Consider the following 16,841-nt stretch of genomic DNA (forward strand, 5'->3'; position numbering starts at 1 on the left):
GTTTACCAAGAGAAAAAGGCAGCACAAAGGGGATTCAGCAATGCCCATGAAGCATCCTGGTGAAATAGCCGTGTGTTTGCACAGGCTTTATTGGGTCCATGAGATTGTAAACTCTTTGCCCAAGTAATTTCAGCTCTGGGTTAATGTTGGGCAGATTCTGGGAAGGGGGATGGAACTGAAGGTTGATCTGTGCCTTGGCAGTCTTGAGCAAGGCTTAGGTTGTTTTTCTCCTCTATTCCCAGTTGGCTCTGTGTGCATTCCCACTTGAGTAGCCTGCTTGATTATAGACTTTATGATGAAATGGCTGAGCCTTACTGTGAAGGTTATTTGGCATTTTTGTGGCTGTTTGAACTCGGCAATAGCAAACAGTCTGTCCCCTGCAGGGCGCTGAAGGCTGTAGTGTCATTTGAAATGCCTGAGGACAATTCCTGCAGTGCAATTCCACTGCAGAGAGAGCAGCAAAGCCGTGGAAGCCCCGGGGCACCGCGGCACGGGGGCAGCTCTCCCTCCCTCTGAGCAGAGGGAAATGTCAGCGTGCTGATGCACAGTGCTTTGCCAGGATACGCTTCTGGACTCCTGGGAGTTGTTCCGTGGGCAGTGCTGGAAGTGCTCAAACATCAAATGCCTGCTTTTGTGGGATGTAGCCAAGCCCTGCTCATTGATGGCTCAGTAAGCCTTGGTGTGTAACCAAGTGGCAAATCCATTTCAGCTGGGATCTTTGGGAGGATGGAAACTGGGAGGAATGTAGGGTGGACAAAGAGGGAGGTGAAAAATTGATGTGTTATGTTAGCAAGGAGGCAAGTTGCTGAAATCTGCTGAGATTCCCTTGTGTGTAACTTAAGTATTAGTGAAGTGTTCTGGGTGAAAACCCAAGAGGGATTAAATGGGACAGGAGGACCGGCTGGAATTCTTTCAACAGGGACTGAAAGAAATTGAGGCACCTGAAGTGTTACAGCTGACTCCTCTCTATGGGTGTCCTTAATTGCTCTTCATGGCTGCTCTGTGGAGCTTTAGGTGAGCAGAGACACACATGAAAAAAAGATTCATAATCCAGTTGATTTATTGGATCTTTGAAAGCATTCATTTTAATAATTTCACACTAACAGAAGCACTCTAGCCCACATCTTAAATTGGTTTGATCCTTTCATTTCAGCTCTCTGCTTCCACGTGAACAGCTTACATATCCTTTTTAACCAAACTGTACTGCTGTGCTCTAGCAAAACCCACAGACCAACTCTGTAGATGCTGCTGATTAAGGGTTGTGTTCAGTTCCTGCTCCTGACCAGAGATAACACAAAAATCCCTTTTGAAAGGTGCTCATAACAGGAATCTAGTCACTTGTATCTGTGTGCGTTTTCCTCATTTTGATTCCATCCTTGAGCAGTAATTGGATAGCTTAGGTCCTCTGTGGAGTATCCCTCCCAAAACTATCAGATGAAGTAACAGGAAAGGGATTTTTAAGGTAAGAGTTCTTAAGGTGGAGTTTCAAGTGGGTTCCTATGGATTGAACAGCTGTCAGAACCAGCAAAGGGTGATATGGAAATGGGAAAAACCCTCTGAGAGGAGTGGGGGGACAGGGCAAACTGCAGGGGAGCGTGTAAAACTTATTTCCACTGAGATAATAACAGGAATGTCACAGAAATAATAAGAATAAGATTGTGGCTGATATAAGGGTCAGGCTTCTTTTCATCAGTCCAGAGGTCAGTGTTCTTCCTTGTATGAACCCAGACAAGGATTGAGGACATGGGGGATATACATTGTCACACTGGTGTTATGGCTTTATCTAAATATTGTGTCTTTTGTCTTGCTTCTTTTTAATTACAACATTTTTTTTAAACAAGTGTGTGAATGAAAAATAAAATTCACCAAGAACAAAGTATTTCAACACTTTAACAACAATATTTTTTAAATAGCCCCCCCAAAAAATATAAAAGATGTTTTCAAGTATATTTTGTAAATGGCACACAGGTAACATTTGGAGAAAACACATTGGAGGAACTTAAGTCTGAGCTGTAAGTGATTTTTGGATACTGATAACATCTACCCTTTCACTGTACCATTAAATGTGAAGTATAATTTTTTATTTTAGATATTGCTTATTTTTTCCACCGCTATCTACTGTCTTTTCTCATAGTTTTGACAACACAGATGACATTAAGCATTCCAGCTATCTTTGGTCGGTTACCTGGCTGGCCAAAGCTCAAGTTGAACCTCAAATCCCTGTTCTGGAAATATGGGACCAGTAGCATTGGATTTGTCTCTTTTGATCCAACTATATACAAGCATAGTTTTCTTAATTAAAACTGTAAATATTTAATATAATGGGAGGGTTAACAGGGTAAACAGGTCTTTTCCAACCTAATTGATTCTGTTATTCTAGAAGCTAATTGCTTGCTATGATTGTGAAAATTCATTCTCTCTGTGGTTGGTCCCAGTTAAAGTAATGGAATAATGCAGATTCTTCCCCAGACACAGTGAGAAATGCTGCCCTATGAATTGAGCTTGAGCTAAACTTTTGTGGTTTGTGAGTAATGGAACTGGAAGCAAAATGAAGCAACGGTTTATATTAATAATGTGTTTTGGTAGCATCTGTAATAGAGGGACTTTTTATTAGTTATAATTCAGTCATTTAAGCCCATCCCACAAATAAAGTAGAACCTCTGTAGAGGGCAGAAGCAGGCAATTTTTGTGACAATGTTTTGTGAGATCTGTTTACTTCAAATTCCCCCTTAATGCCACAGTGGGGATAATGGGCTTAATATTCCAGTTTTATTTATATTCTGCATGCAAATTCTGAAGAGAGCCATAATATTATCTCAGAATAGGTTTTCCAGTTATTGTGCTGTAATACTGGGAGATCAGTTGCAGAGGAATGGGCGGGCTCAGAACAAGAAGCTCAGGAGCTGATGTACAGCAGACGTGCTGTAAGCAGTACTTGTGTACTCGTGGTAGTGTGGCCTTTTTCCCAGTGGACTGAAATGAAAAATTTCTCAAGCTCTTTTGCTTTTGGGACCCGTAGGTCTGAAATGACCAAATATAAAGAAAGGCAAAACAGTAGGTTTGGAAGGAACAATAACACTTTTTATCAATAAAATGGTTGATTTAAAGGGCTGTGGCTGCTCTTATGTATTTGTGGAGTCTAACATAATTTTTTTTCTTTCTTCTTTTTTTTGGGTTTTTTTTTTTTTTTTTTTGGTCCAATGTACAGGTCTACTTGTTTATTCTGAGCCTTTGGAAAATCATTGTGGCATTTAGAAAAGAAAATACCCTTAGGTCCTGGATTTTCTGATACTGCTGGAATACTGAGGGATTGTGGTTTACAGCAGTCACAATGAGTGGAAGCTCGAGTATTGCTGGAAGCAGCAGTCGACAATCTAAGATGGCACTGAGAGTGCAGGACACCAACAAGACGGATCTTCAGACACCTCAGCTGTAAGTCTGGCTGGTCATGTTGCTAAAAATAAGTATATAAAACTAATTCTGAAGAGATTTATCATAGTGTGTTTGAGTGTGAGTAGCAACTGAGGGGAAAAAAACAAGACAGTGAGAAGAAGGCTCCCTACAGCCAAGGGTGTTTGCACATGTGCTCCAGTTTTGCAAAAATACTTCCTTTCTGTGTACTTGTGTCATGTTTCAAATTGTAACACTTTGTTACATGTTTCTGAGGAGATAGCTGGATGCATCAGTTAACCTTTCTAAGATGTTGGGGGATGAAGGCGCTTAGGAATATATGACTGTTTGTATCACTCTTGTATGAGCTATGTATGGTCTATGCTGGGGTCTATTCCTATGTCTATTCCTTTTAAATATTCCTTAAATATTTTAGATTCTATTTACAGTCCTGTACTATAAGAGCTACTTACTATAGCTCTTGTATGAATTGGTAGTAGTAGTCACTTGAATCTTTTTCTGCTCCTCAGGAAGGACAGAAGCACCTTTGAGAAGCTGAGCATGAGCAAACCTACATCTGTAGCTTCAGAAGGAAAAGCCAGCTGTTTGGGGAACAGGTATGGATAGCTTTTGTTGTCTGCACTGTACATTAAAACAAAAATGGTCCTCTAATTTTGGTATTTTTCTTTCTTGACAGATTTTCACTATAGGGAATGATGGATCTGAGGCAAGCAGACCTTCAGGTCTGCCTTCCTCCAGTCCTTGGTCGCTAAACAATAATGCTCTGGAGCAGGAATTGCTTTGGGAGTTGCTTTTTTTTTTTTCTTTTGGGAATGATGTGCACTGCAGACCTTAAGAGTATCTCAATACATTTTCTTGTTTAAGGAAGAAAGACATCTGAAGTATACTCTGCATTAGTTTCCTCTCTCTAAGATACTAACTTTCCAAAACTCTATAATCTTTCTACTTAGCTCATGACTTTCTGTGTTATGGGTATCTTCTTGATAGTACCCCATTGTTGCAGGGGTTATTCCTTTTAAATATTCCTTAAATATTTTTAGAGTTTATTTACAGTCACCAACATTATTTTTTTTCATCTTTGGGGTATTTTTCTGCTCTCTAAAAGTTTATTTATTTCAATAAAATGAAGAAAGTATTCATCTAGGATGCAGTAATCTTTGTTGTACTTATGGCATTGTGACTTCCAGGGTGATGATGTTTTTCCAATGACCTTAAACAAAGAGAAAACTTCAAGTATCACTTTGTATAACAAATGGAAAGAAAACATAAAGCTAGCAGTTGTGCCTTAAACATGAAGAGAGTTCTTCTTTCTATGTATTGTCACAAGACCTGTATTCATTGTCTGTCCCTAGCGCGAGCGGGGCTGGAGGGTCAAGCAGCAGCCTGTACGGTGTGTTTGGGACAAAAAAGATAAAGGATCCCAGGCCCCTTCATGACAAGACATTCATCCAACAATGTATCCAAAAGCTTTATGAGGTAACATATGAACTTGTTCTGCATGTATGTTATGAGGTGTAAAATGTGCTAGGCAAAGTGGTTATTTCCCTTGGTTTCAACTATAAATTTTATTTAGTGACTGGTATTCCGTGTTTCTTTTGCACAGTTCCTTGTTGAGAATGCTTATGCCCACGATGTTTCCGTGAAATCACTACAATCTCCATCAGTTAAGGACTTTTTAAAGATCTTCACCTTTATCTACAAATTCCTCTGCCCTTCTTATGAACTGCCTGACTCAAAATTTGAAGAGGAAATTCCCAAAATTTTCAAAGCCCTTGGGTAAGATGATTATTGTTAGTCTCCTGGGCTGAATAGATATGCTATGGCTAGAAATTTAAAAGCTAAGAATTCTGCATTGATAGTTGGGCGGAATGGATAGGTTTATTTATTCAGATGAGACTCTAAAAGTACAATGTTGTGATTGTTTTGTTTCACTTTTGTTTAACTCTAGATTTACTCTCTGATTTTCAGCATCTGCTATACATTTTATATTTGAATTTACAGAACTATAAGCTCTGGGAATCTTGCTTTGTCATGTAAAATTTAATTGATTATTTGTATAGAACTTTGGAGGACAAGGCACAATTTTCTTTTACAGGCCTTTCTGTTCATTTTGTTAGAATCTAAGAACTAAAATTTCCAGAATTTTGGATCAAGACAATTTAATTTTAGTTTAAACAAATTTAATTTAGTTTAAAATATGTTTTCCTGCAATTTTTCTCATTCTGCCTTCAAAGCAGAATGTGGAAATAACAAAATTACTGTTGAGGGGAGAAAAACACTAAGTAGCTGAGTGGTTTACTGCTGAATTTGTTCAGTGTTTGAAATCATTAATGCCCCAACATTGTCTTGGAAAGAAAATCCTCTGCCTCTTGATAACAGTGAATTTTCAGTCTCATTTAAAAAAAAAAACAGGGACTGTATACCCATGATGGTGTCAGAGTGCCAGGGCTCCTTAAATGTAGGTGCAAATCTTTTTTGCACACTTCTCAGCATTTTAATAAAGTTTTGTTTTAATCTATAACATTTGAAACTGCTGATATAGCTTAAAATGTTGCAAAGGATTCCACTCTGCTGCACCAGGGGTGTAATTCTGGATAAAATGACTAATTCTGACAAGTCACTTGAAGTTTTGGGAGCTCAAGGAGCATCTGGATGACACTCTGGATCATATGGTTTAGTTGTAGGCAGTCCTATGAGGAGCAGGGAGTTGGATTTGTAGATCCTTACAGGTCCCTTTCAGGCCATGTTATTCCATGAGTTGCAAAATGAGAAACCCATGATAATTGAATAGAATTGTACTGTCAGAACTCAACTAATTTCCTTTGAAGTACAGTAGAATTGAGTTTGCTCTTCCTTCTGTGCTTTCATCTACATAGAAAAACATGCTGCTTTGTTTTCAAAATGTGCTGGTTTGTTTTCATCACTGTCTGCCACAGCTATTAAAAGTGTATCTTCTTTGGCCGTACAGGTACCCCTTTGCTCTGTCAAAAAACTCCATGTACGCTGTGGGAGCACCACGAACCTGGCCTCAGATTGTGGCAGCTTTGATTTGGTTAATTGATTGTGTCAAGGTAATGTTTGTCTTAAGATAAATATTTTCACTTTCCAGGCTGGAATGTTAGTTTCAATACAGATTCAGTACGTATTTTCTACAAATCTTTGTTTAACATATATGTAAACATATATGTTCTTAGCTGTCATCTGGGAGCTGACCCTTGGCCTAATGTTTTGGTAACTTTTAAAGTGAGCTTTTCATGTTATATTATGATAGGGTTTTTTCTTTACATGTATGCACTGGATAAATTAATGTATAAAAGGAGGTGGCAAAATGCTGATCTGTACATACAATAAACGTGAGAAGTTAATGAGTATAATCACCGAATGGAACGTGTATCTCCAGCGCAAATGTTGTGACATCTGCCATTCTCCCCTAAATTTGAAATCTAAGGATGGGATTTTCAATTGAAATGATTCAAATGTTCTGTGATTCTGATACAGAGTGGCAAGTTTTTGGTTTGAGTGGGGTGTTTTTTATTTAATCTTGGTTTTGTTTGGTTTGTTTGGGTTTTTTAGTAGTCCTAACAGTTGTTGCTGCCAACTCAGGACTGAGCAAAATTTGGCATCTGTGACAGAAGTTGACCACTGCTGAATTGAGTGCCCAGGAAAACCCTGTCCTTTTCTGCTCAAAAGACACGAGAGAATTTGGCAGTGTTGACTGTCTAGCTCATGCCTCTTTACCTGTGTGTTTAGTCAGCTCAACACAGGTTCATTCCAACCTGCCTGCTGAAATCCTAATCCAGTGTTACTCTGCTTCTTTTCACGAAAACCAGCATGGAAACTAATGGATGTCTTCATGTTTGCTCTTTGTTGTGTGCACCTCTGCTTTTCAGCTGTACAATGCGATCAGGGAAAATGCACCATCGTTCGATGACACACAGAGCTGGGGAGGAGAGACAGATGATGGAATTGTACATAAAAAGGTACCATAAAAAGGAAATTAGTATCAGAATTGCTTAACTGGATTTTGCCATGTGCTGTAACAACACAATTTAATTACAGTTTAGATTGCTGGGTCATGTATTTATAGATTCTGTTCCCTTTTATATTCACAATGCTTTCTAGGAGGTAGAGTAGCATTGTGTAAAAAACCTGATCAACTATTTCCTGAGCAGGTATGATGATCAGTCTATTGGTGTAGACTGGGTATTAAACAAAATATTCTCTTTATTTTATATTCACCTTATTCTGCAAGTATATACTGTTGTCCTTTGTAGAGAAAGGGCATCATTATGCTGTTTATTTTTTTAGAGTTTCCGAAATATTTTCCTTTAGCTCTCAAGACCTCTGAGGTTAACTGCAGTGCAGTATAAAGACAGTGACTTAATTCTAAATATAGTGACTTGTGCCAATATCTACTCAGTTTACTATGTAAAAATTGGTTGTAAAGTTTTATTTCTGAGCCACAAAATAGGGTGGCAGTATAATTTGAGCTCTTAATCCAACAGCTTGCTTTCTTTTTAATTTATCATGGATTATTAGAACTACTCAGATTTAACTCAGTGTTAAATCACAGCAGGTGTTTGGAGAGGGTTGCATTATAAGCTAAAACATTTAATTAGAAATTGCAAAAATAAAGTAAAATCATAATTTTGGACTAAGGTTACAACATGATGGTTGGCAACTAACAATGCTTTTAAACGAAATACGTTCTTCTACATTGGCACTTCTGCATATATATATAGATACAAAATTCACAATACTGGTGTAATTGCTTCTGAAGCATCTGTGACTTAGTGTCCAGCAAATTCTTTTTGGGTAACCTTTCTTTAATTCTAGATAAGAGTACTTTGAGACCTGCAGATCTGAATTTTAATGGTCATATTTATAGAAAAGGCCTGTTAAACAGAGCTGCAGTTTCCATAAACTAGCCTGAGAGAATCATATGCATCAAGATGAAAAATTCTTAAATATTCTATCTACAATATTTGTTAAATATCTTTTTAAGAAATACAGGATTTCCAGACCTTTCTTAGTGTGAATTATAGTTGTCTCCTTCTGCCTGAATATATAATCTGTTGACATTCTATGTTCAAAGGGAGGAAAAAAAATTAATTTTACAAAAGTACAATCGAAGCATTAAGGATATTTTTGATGTCTGTTTAATTCCACTGATTGAGTAGCTTTAGACTATCCAGATATTTTACAGGTCTTGGAATTGTTGAAATGAAAGATTTTTAAATTGCTTTCAGCTTTTCATGGACTACTGTGTGAAGTGCTATGATCTTTCCATGAAAGGGAGAGATACCTTTGAAGAGTTGGATGCTGAAGTGCAGTCAAAATTAAGTAAGTTTTTAAATTCTAAGTATTCAATTGTGTTACTGGTTTCCTTTCTCCTAGCATCAGTTTGTTCAGTTTATGAGTGAAAGTGATCTAAGGGAGTCTGAAACACCTAAGTATGTTTCAGTTACTTCAACTTAATGCTCTCTTTTTTAAGTGTATTTTGAGCAGTACAGATGGGTAGGTCATGATCTGCTATCAGCTGTAGCTGTGTCACCTGATTTTTTAATGTCTTTGTCACAGAAAACCAGTATACAATTCTTCAGATGTGAACTCCATCTATGCAGATGGCTCTTGTTTCTGTCTGGAAAAGCTAACAATTAAAAAAAAGAAAAATATTTTCAGAGGATGCACAGCTGACAAGAAAGTTCAGCTTTTGAAGATCTGAAAGCAGTCTGCAAGAGTTCCAAACTCTGTTGTGAGGGTTCTGTATGTGATTCAGCATGCACCTGTGTTTGTCTTCAGGGAGGTAGAAAATTATTGGGTTTTTTTGACTCGCTCATTTCACCACCTGCAGAAATACAAACACAATGTGAGAAAAGGAAGAAAAACATGTCTTACTTTCTTTGCTCTCCTATGAAAAGCCAGACTAAGGGCCCTTTGTTTGCAAACTGGGGCCATCAATTGGAGAGGAAACAAGATACCACACTGTTACTGGATATTGGGAAAAAATAATGATCCCATTTTTTGGCAAAGCCAAATTAAGTTGGGGAAAAGATGCCTCAGGAAGCAAGGAAGTATATGGATAAGAAAGAGGTTGTTAAGTAAGTTTGATTTGTTCTAGCTTCACAAGGTAGTCCTGACTTGTACACTCTCCTGTGGTGTGGGCTGCATGAGAGTTTGGAAACCCTTACCTCTTGGGAGTGACTTTGGCATGAGAACTCTTTCTGACATGAGGACCGAGAAACCCATTTCTCTTCTTGTTTCTTCTGGGGTTTTTGCCTGGTTACATTTTAATGAAAGGTTTTTCTGGTAAGTTTCTTGGTTGTTTTTAGTTATTTTTTAGTGAAAAATAATTATCTAGATAATGGGTATTTACTGTGCTGAAGCTCAAGTTCAGGTACTCAAAATAGGTGGTGATATTGAGATAAATTTGTAACTCGAGTCTCTCTTCTGCTCTCCCACAGAGGATTTATTTAATGTAGATCCATTCCAGATGGAAAGTTTAGAAGCTGAGAACAAAAGACTTCAAGAAGAGATTGCAAGACTAGAAAAAGAAAAGGAAAGTGAGCAGGTTAGTAAATTGTGTCTGTTTTTATGGAGGAGTTGAATTTTATAATATCAACCATTTCTGAATGAAGATACTTATGATACATAACAAATGGAAAAATTTCAGTGCTTTGAGATTTTAATTAGGCCAGATTTTTACAGACTCTATACTATTAGAGAACAAGGCTTTTTTCTGTGGAATCTTCAGTACCTATTTGTTTGATAATGTGCAGGTATTTACAGGTAATAAGGTCTTATATTGACTGAAATATCAATAAAATACTTGAACCAAATTTTTTAATATAAATGTCAACATTATTTTTTTCAAGTGTGTTGGTATTCAAATATGAGGCATGGGATTCAGTGGTAACAAATATATTTTATGGAAAATACTTTGCTTGAAACTCTGGATTCTGCTTTTAATACATCCTGAGTTTAAAAATGGGTTAGTGGCTGTGCAGGTGGCAAATTGAAATTCCTGCCAACTGTGCAAAATGTGCTGAGTTTATTCCTGGTTTTCCATGCCCCTGTTTCATCTGCCCTCCATGTATTATTAGAGTTAAGTTGTGGACTACCTGTAGTAAGAATTGTCTAAAGCACTGTCTGATGCAAATGAGAGACATAATGCTGAAATGCAAGAATCTTTTCAGCCTTCTTTGCTTTTATTTTAAAGGTGTCCTGACTGGACTTAGCTGTCACAGAGATAAAAAATTATTAAAGTTCTTTATTCTATATTTGTGCTGTTGATGTTGATCAATTACTCTACTGTCTTATCTGGAAAGTGAAGTCATTATTTTATATTTATCTAAGAGTGGTTGTTCTTTTCACCCATTTCCTAGGATCGTATAGCAACGCTACGAAATGTGAAATCGTCCCTTGAAGCAGACGTCCAGAACTACCAGGCTTATTTCGCTAAAATGAAATCTCATATATCCATCCTTGATCAAAAACTGGAAAGTGTTAATGATGAAGTTGAGGCAGCAGGTAAGGAGGACTTGATCACAGTCAGGACAGTGAAGCTAGAAATAGTCTTCAAATAATTGTAGTTCTTAGCTTGAGAGCAGAGCAAGGTACTTGGAGTAGCACGATGCTACAAATAAACTTTCCAGAATGAATTGCTAATAAAAATTTGTTTTTTGTCTGATAGCTCTCTGTACACTGGAGTAATGAAATGGTAATGTTATGTAATAACTGTGTCATTTACTCATACAATACAGAGGTGAGGTTTATGTATATAGGCTGGTATTTTATGTCCATTTCACAAATGTTTTATGTACTTAGAGGCAGAAGTAGAAGCCACGAAGCGGGAGAATGCCCGGCTCCGGCACATCTTAGATAACCAGAAGTACTCAGCTGCAGACATTGAGAGAATAAATCACGAGAGAAATGAGCTGCAGCAAACCATTAACAAGCTGAATAAGGAGCTGCAAGAAGAACGAGAACTGATGTGGAATGAAGAGATGAAATATGCTAGGAAGAGAGACGCGGTATGTGAAAACCCCACAACACTCAGAGGTGGCTGCCAGTTTTCATCATGCAAGCTTAAAATTGGATTCTTGATAATTTCTTTCCTAAATAATCGAACACCACCATACGTGTATCTAACCAGGCAAAACTGACAAGAATGGCCTCTGTTTACAGTATCTCTGAAAAATGTTGCGCGTTTTCCCCTTTTTCTGTTTTGCACTGAGTGGAAATGTACTTTTTTCCTGCATCGTAAGAGATGTGTCTAGAATATGAAGCATGGTAAGCTGTCACTGCTGTAGCATTTAGAGCTTTGATAACATTAGCATGCCATTGCTTTGATAACACAAGAAATTACAGGCTAATGTTAATATTTCAGAGCAAGGAAGTAAGGCAAAACTAGTGAATTTGAATCAATAGTTTTGCATGCATTTAGGGCCTGATTAGTTCTTTGTGTAGCAGTTGTAACATATTTCAAGGGCCAAGTTCAATCCCTTCAAACAGAGTGAAAAGATATAGTCCTGGAAGTGATGGGATTTAAAAGCTTCTGCTTTGCCAATTGGAGAACTAAAGAAAAAATTTCAAATATGTTTGGTAGGGTCACCCTTTATCAAGCACTTTTATCAACTTAAATCCTCAGGTGCAAGTATGAAGCATATAAAACTGGAAAAAAAACCCCTGGGGTCTTTAATGTTTGCATTTAATAGCACTCATTAATTAGAAATTAAAGCATTTAATAAGCTTTGTTTAAAGGCATGCTCAAGTTAGTTTGTTGTTAGCATGTGTGGCTGTGTAGCATTTCCTGTCAAAACTAATGAGAGAAGGCATATTGACCTTATAACTGATCATTTGTTTAGTATTATTTTCCAGCACATTTTTAGTTCCCAATCAGCTAATTCTCAAAAACTTGAGGCAGGAAAAATTATGGCAGATGAATACGGAAAACCACAGGTGAAAGCATTCAGTGTTCTCAGCCATAGACACTAAGAAACCTCAGTGTGCAAACTCTGAACGAACCATAAAACAGTACCTAATGCAGCAAACTGCTGTGCTGGCATTGCATGCAGCTCTTGAATACTGTGGGGTAGCAAGGAATTATGGCTACAGAGAGCAACTCAGGAACTTGTTTAAAGTACTATATGAATACTTCTTGCACATCTTTTCACTTGTATCTCTTCTATGATTTGTGCCCTTTTCTCCTCTGAGCAGATTGGAAAGCAACTGGCAGAGTATCATAAACTGGCTCGAAAGCTGAAATTAATTCCAGTAAGTGCTGAGAATTCCAAAGGCCACGACTTTACCATGCACGTTAATCCTGATTTAGGACCAAATTTCCTAGTCAAATACAGAACTCAGATCATGGTAAGTAGAATCAACACTGAAGGCTTTAGATAGCACTCACAAAAAAAAAGTGTTTCTTTGGGAATGCTGGGAAGGTCTCTCAATCTCACAATGAAATGTCATTGAAAAGCTTGTGTGATGAGTCACCATAATGACATTGCAGTATATGAAAGAGATTTGGTATGGGAGAATACAGTAGCCTAAAAAAAATAAAAGGGAAAGATGTACTGGGGTGCATCTTGGTTCAGATTAGCAAATTGCATTTGTTCAATCTTCTTGTATACGTATTACAGGCTCCCCTCATGGAGATCATCAACGAGACTGAGGAAGAAATTAGTAAAGCCACTCAACGGAAATTTACTCTGGAAGACACTTTGGAACAGGTGAGTTAGTTAAAGAAGATTAACGCTAAGATACCAACCCCAAAACCTTATCTGCCTCTTTCATTCAACTTTTTGCATAGTTAAAGTGTGATGTGTTGGGTTGGTTTCTTGAATTACTTGGGGTTTTTCTGAGGACAAGTAGAGGGGGAGAAACTGTGAGAAAACTGCTTTTATTGTAATGGAACCTAAAAGTTTTTCTAAGAACTGAGGTCTTTGTTGGTTGAAATATCGTGTATTCCCTGAATTAAAGTTTATGTAGCTTACATATACTTGACCATAACCATTGGAAGTATTTGTTTCTAATAAGTTGCCCGTTCCAGTTGATTGTGTGGCTTACCATCACCGACAAATTGTCATCGGGAAGATTTTTAGTACTATTGGATTTGGGACAGATTGAAAGAAGGAGAATTTTATTTCCTCGTTCGTCTACCTGAGCATGGTGTTCTGCGGTATGGAATGTCCTCTTGGCCAGCTGGCCTCGCTATGCACCTTCCCAGTCTCTTGCCTGTCCCTGCCCTGCTCAGTGAGGGGCCCTGGGAAGCACAGAAAGCCTTGGACTGCTGTGCTAGCGCTATTCAGCAGTAGCCAAAACTTGGTGTGTTACCAACACTGTTTTAGCCCCTCATCCAAAACAAAGCATAACATAGGCTGCTATGAAGAAAGATAATGCCATCCCAGCCTAGCCTAGTTTAATGGTTTAACCTGTTTAACCAGGTGTGGTTTGTGATGGCATGGATTTATATGTTGGAATTCTTTTTGAACCATACTTCCTTGGTTATGTTTTCGTCCTAGGTGAATATAATGCTAAAGGACAAGAAACGCAGTGTGAAAATGCTGACAGAAGAAGCTGAAGAGCTGGATGATCTTTACCAGCAGAAGCTTAAGGTACAACTTCTTACACCTTGATGACAACTTATCCTTAATGATAGCCTTATCCTTAATTTTTGTATTTATCGATAAATTTTTGGGTTGCATTTTTGTTTGGGCTTCTGCCTTTACCTTCTTCCTTCCCTCTTAGAGGATTTTTTCATTCTTTTCAGAAAAGTGATTTGACTGCCACCTTAACTGAATCAATTTTCACTTTCTTGTAAGAGAATCTGGCATCCTACTGTAGCAGATCCTGTAAATCATAAATTCCTGCATCCAGTAATAAAAGCAGCAACAATCATCTGCCCTCACGATGTCTCCGGGCATGTGCTTGAAGGAAATTTTAGGATCAACAGAACCTGTCTTGTCTAATCGATTTGTATATAATAAATACATTTTTACAGTTTTTAGTAAACATGTTTAATCAGCTTCTGTAAAAACAAAGGAAAACATTGACCAAAAGCATGTTAAATTGTTTTAATGATCTCAAACTGTTACTTCCTTTAGCTTCCTTTGCCAGCACAGGAGCAGTCCCTATTCTTTTCCCCACTTGCAGTTCAGCAACAAAACATAACCCTCTCTGTTAACAACTGAGTGGCTATTTTGGTAGCTCCCAACTTCTCTGACAACACTGCTTTAGCGGGGCCGTGGTGCCCTGCAGAAAAATGTTCTTTGAACTACACCAATATTTACCATATGTGCTCCTGTAAATCCAAACTCCTGTGCTACAGCCATGAAACAGGGCTATTTCGCTGCTAATACCTGCTGAGGCAGGTGTATATATAGGTTTATAAAGGCAATTAATTTAGTTTCTATTTTTCAAAACCACATGACATTTACCTTTTGATCTGTGCTCTTGCATATACTTTTCTCTAAAGTTAAGCTCATAAAATACACACTTGCCACCAGACGCTTAGTCATTTAATTCCTCTTCTAATATTTAAAATGCTTTTTGTAAGTCTTAAGTATTAAAATTATTTTTGAAGGATTTTTTCAGTAATCTACCAAAATTGCACGTTGAGTTGACGTCAGAATTTTGTTTGGTTTTGTGGACTGTATAGCATCAACAGTGTCATTCTCCTAGAAGAGATGATTATTTGGAATTATACTCTCTTTCAGACAAAAAAGAAAAGCTATTTTCTTACTCAGATGTGGTTGTATTTTTTAACCTAGAAACAGTTGTTCATAATGTGCCATTTCTAAGCTATTTAGACTATCTAAACAACACTTTGTGAGCTTTAACTCGGAAGGGAAAGTAGCTGCAACACAGGCCTTTAAATGTGGTTAAAGGAATAAAGAGATGGTTAGGCTTATTCTGGGATGGGGATGATACAGAAACTTTAGGTTTGGGAGGGATATCCTTGGGGCTTTTTTCAGTTCTGAACTTGGAACTATTTGCGTGAATTTTGAATTCAAGTATTAGGATATAATCAGGTAACAGAAAGAAAAAAAGATCCGAATTATACTTGAGAGAGGCCATTTTTTTTTCTTCTCCTTCCTTATGACAACAGGAGATAGAAGAAGAAGACAAGAAATATGCAAATGAATGGGAATTGTTTAAGAAGCATAAACAATTACTTGAGAGTGGTGTCTATGATGGGCTCAGTGAAGCTGCAACTGAATTGCATGATATCGAAAGAGAGTAAGGCTCCTAACTTCCATGTCTGCCTTGTTTATTTTGGTTTTTAAGGATAAAGATATTTTCTGGAATGTAACATACAGTTGTTTCATCAGGTATCCATCTCAGTGTGTTAATTTCACAAGTTAACAACTGAAAGATGTTTCTCCTCAACAGTATTTTGCTAAAATATTTGTCTGCTGTATCAGAACTCCTGTTTTCCGCGTAAGGGTTTTTCTTTAAGTTGAGCATTAATATATTGTAACTTGGTTCAAATTAATACTAATGGAAAAAAAAGTATGGCTAAACGTGATGATAAATCAGACTTGAAGTGATTGTTTTAAATGTCAGGAATTCTCCAATTATGGACATGACCTTCTGAGTATCTTTACCTTTTAGATATCAAGTTGTTTTGCAAAGAACAACAGAAGAGAACAAAAAAATTGATGCTAACTTGAGTCGTCTTGTAGAAACAGTTGCTACTCATATAGAATCTATAGTGGTAAGCTAAAATTTGATATTCAGAATTAAATCTCTCTAGAGACATTTTGCAGTTAAACACTTGGAAATTAGAGCTTACTCTTTCTAAGGAAGTATCAGTTATTTAGCTGCTACTAAGCCTGCGGATTCTAGTTAAATTTTCTGACAAAACCTTTGGTGTAAATAATCAGAATTGGTTGTTAAGTGTCAGCAGTAACATCCTGTCAGGTTAAACCTGCTTCTGAGAGGCGTCTTTCAGGAAGGTGTTTAACTGAAATCAGTTAACCTGTGCAATGACTGCTTAAAATGCTTTAGCAGAATCAGTAAAATACAGGCCATGACAGAGCTAATAAAGCTCTCTGTACCTCTTTTCTAGAAATACCTTGAAGAACAGAATGCAAGAATAGAAAGAGACGATGAAGAATTCATGCCTGAAGGTCTATTGTCAAACCTGACCAGCATCCTAGACACTTATAAAAAGAAGGCTGAAAGTGTCTTATCACTAGAAAAATGAAGATAAGATTTTGGTCCCATTCAGTGCCATTTTTTGCCATTTTAGCCCCATTGTAGTGCGTTTTTTTGCTATTTTAGGGTATTTTGGTACCATTTTGTGCCACTGATCGTGCCTTAGGCTGCTGTGGACGCTCTGGGTGTCGGCGCAGTCAGGCTGGCCCAGCCTCAGTGCCCGGCGCAGCGCCCGCCTGGCGCCCTCGAAATCACCCAGGGACAGC

General features: G+C 37.7%; 1 protein-coding gene across 1 annotated transcript; it reads left to right on the forward strand.

Moving 5' to 3' along the window:
* The first annotated feature begins 3,331 nt into the window (after positions 1-3,331).
* LOC128948358 (kinetochore protein NDC80 homolog) lies at positions 3,332-16,624 on the forward strand. The gene is made up of 16 exons (XM_054293039.1): positions 3,332-3,432; positions 3,921-4,007; positions 4,764-4,887; positions 5,015-5,187; positions 6,380-6,482; positions 7,302-7,391; positions 8,661-8,754; positions 9,876-9,982; positions 10,797-10,941; positions 11,239-11,444; positions 12,631-12,783; positions 13,056-13,145; positions 13,938-14,030; positions 15,524-15,654; positions 16,030-16,132; positions 16,487-16,624. The coding sequence occupies exons 1-16, from the start codon at positions 3,332-3,334 to the stop codon at positions 16,622-16,624; spliced, it is 1,938 nt and encodes a 645-aa protein (XP_054149014.1).
* The last annotated feature ends 217 nt before the right edge of the window (positions 16,625-16,841 follow it).

The sequence above is a fragment of the Melozone crissalis genome, unplaced genomic scaffold, assembly GCF_028551555.1.
Source record: "Melozone crissalis strain CALT ecotype California unplaced genomic scaffold, PUWL_Pcris_2 ptg000123l_1, whole genome shotgun sequence".
In the NCBI taxonomy this organism is placed as follows: Eukaryota; Metazoa; Chordata; class Aves; order Passeriformes; family Passerellidae; genus Melozone; species Melozone crissalis.

Coding starts and splice junctions, on each gene's coding strand:
- LOC128948358 (XM_054293039.1), top strand. CDS start 3,332: ATGAGTGGAAGCTCGAGTATTGCTGGAAGCAGCAGTCGACAATCTAAG. Junction 3,433..3,920: donor GATCTTCAGACACCTCAGCT/GTAAGTCTGGCT, acceptor TCTGCTCCTCAG/GAAGGACAGAAGCACCTTTG. Junction 8,755..9,875: donor TGAAGTGCAGTCAAAATTAA/GTAAGTTTTTAA, acceptor GCTCTCCCACAG/AGGATTTATTTAATGTAGAT.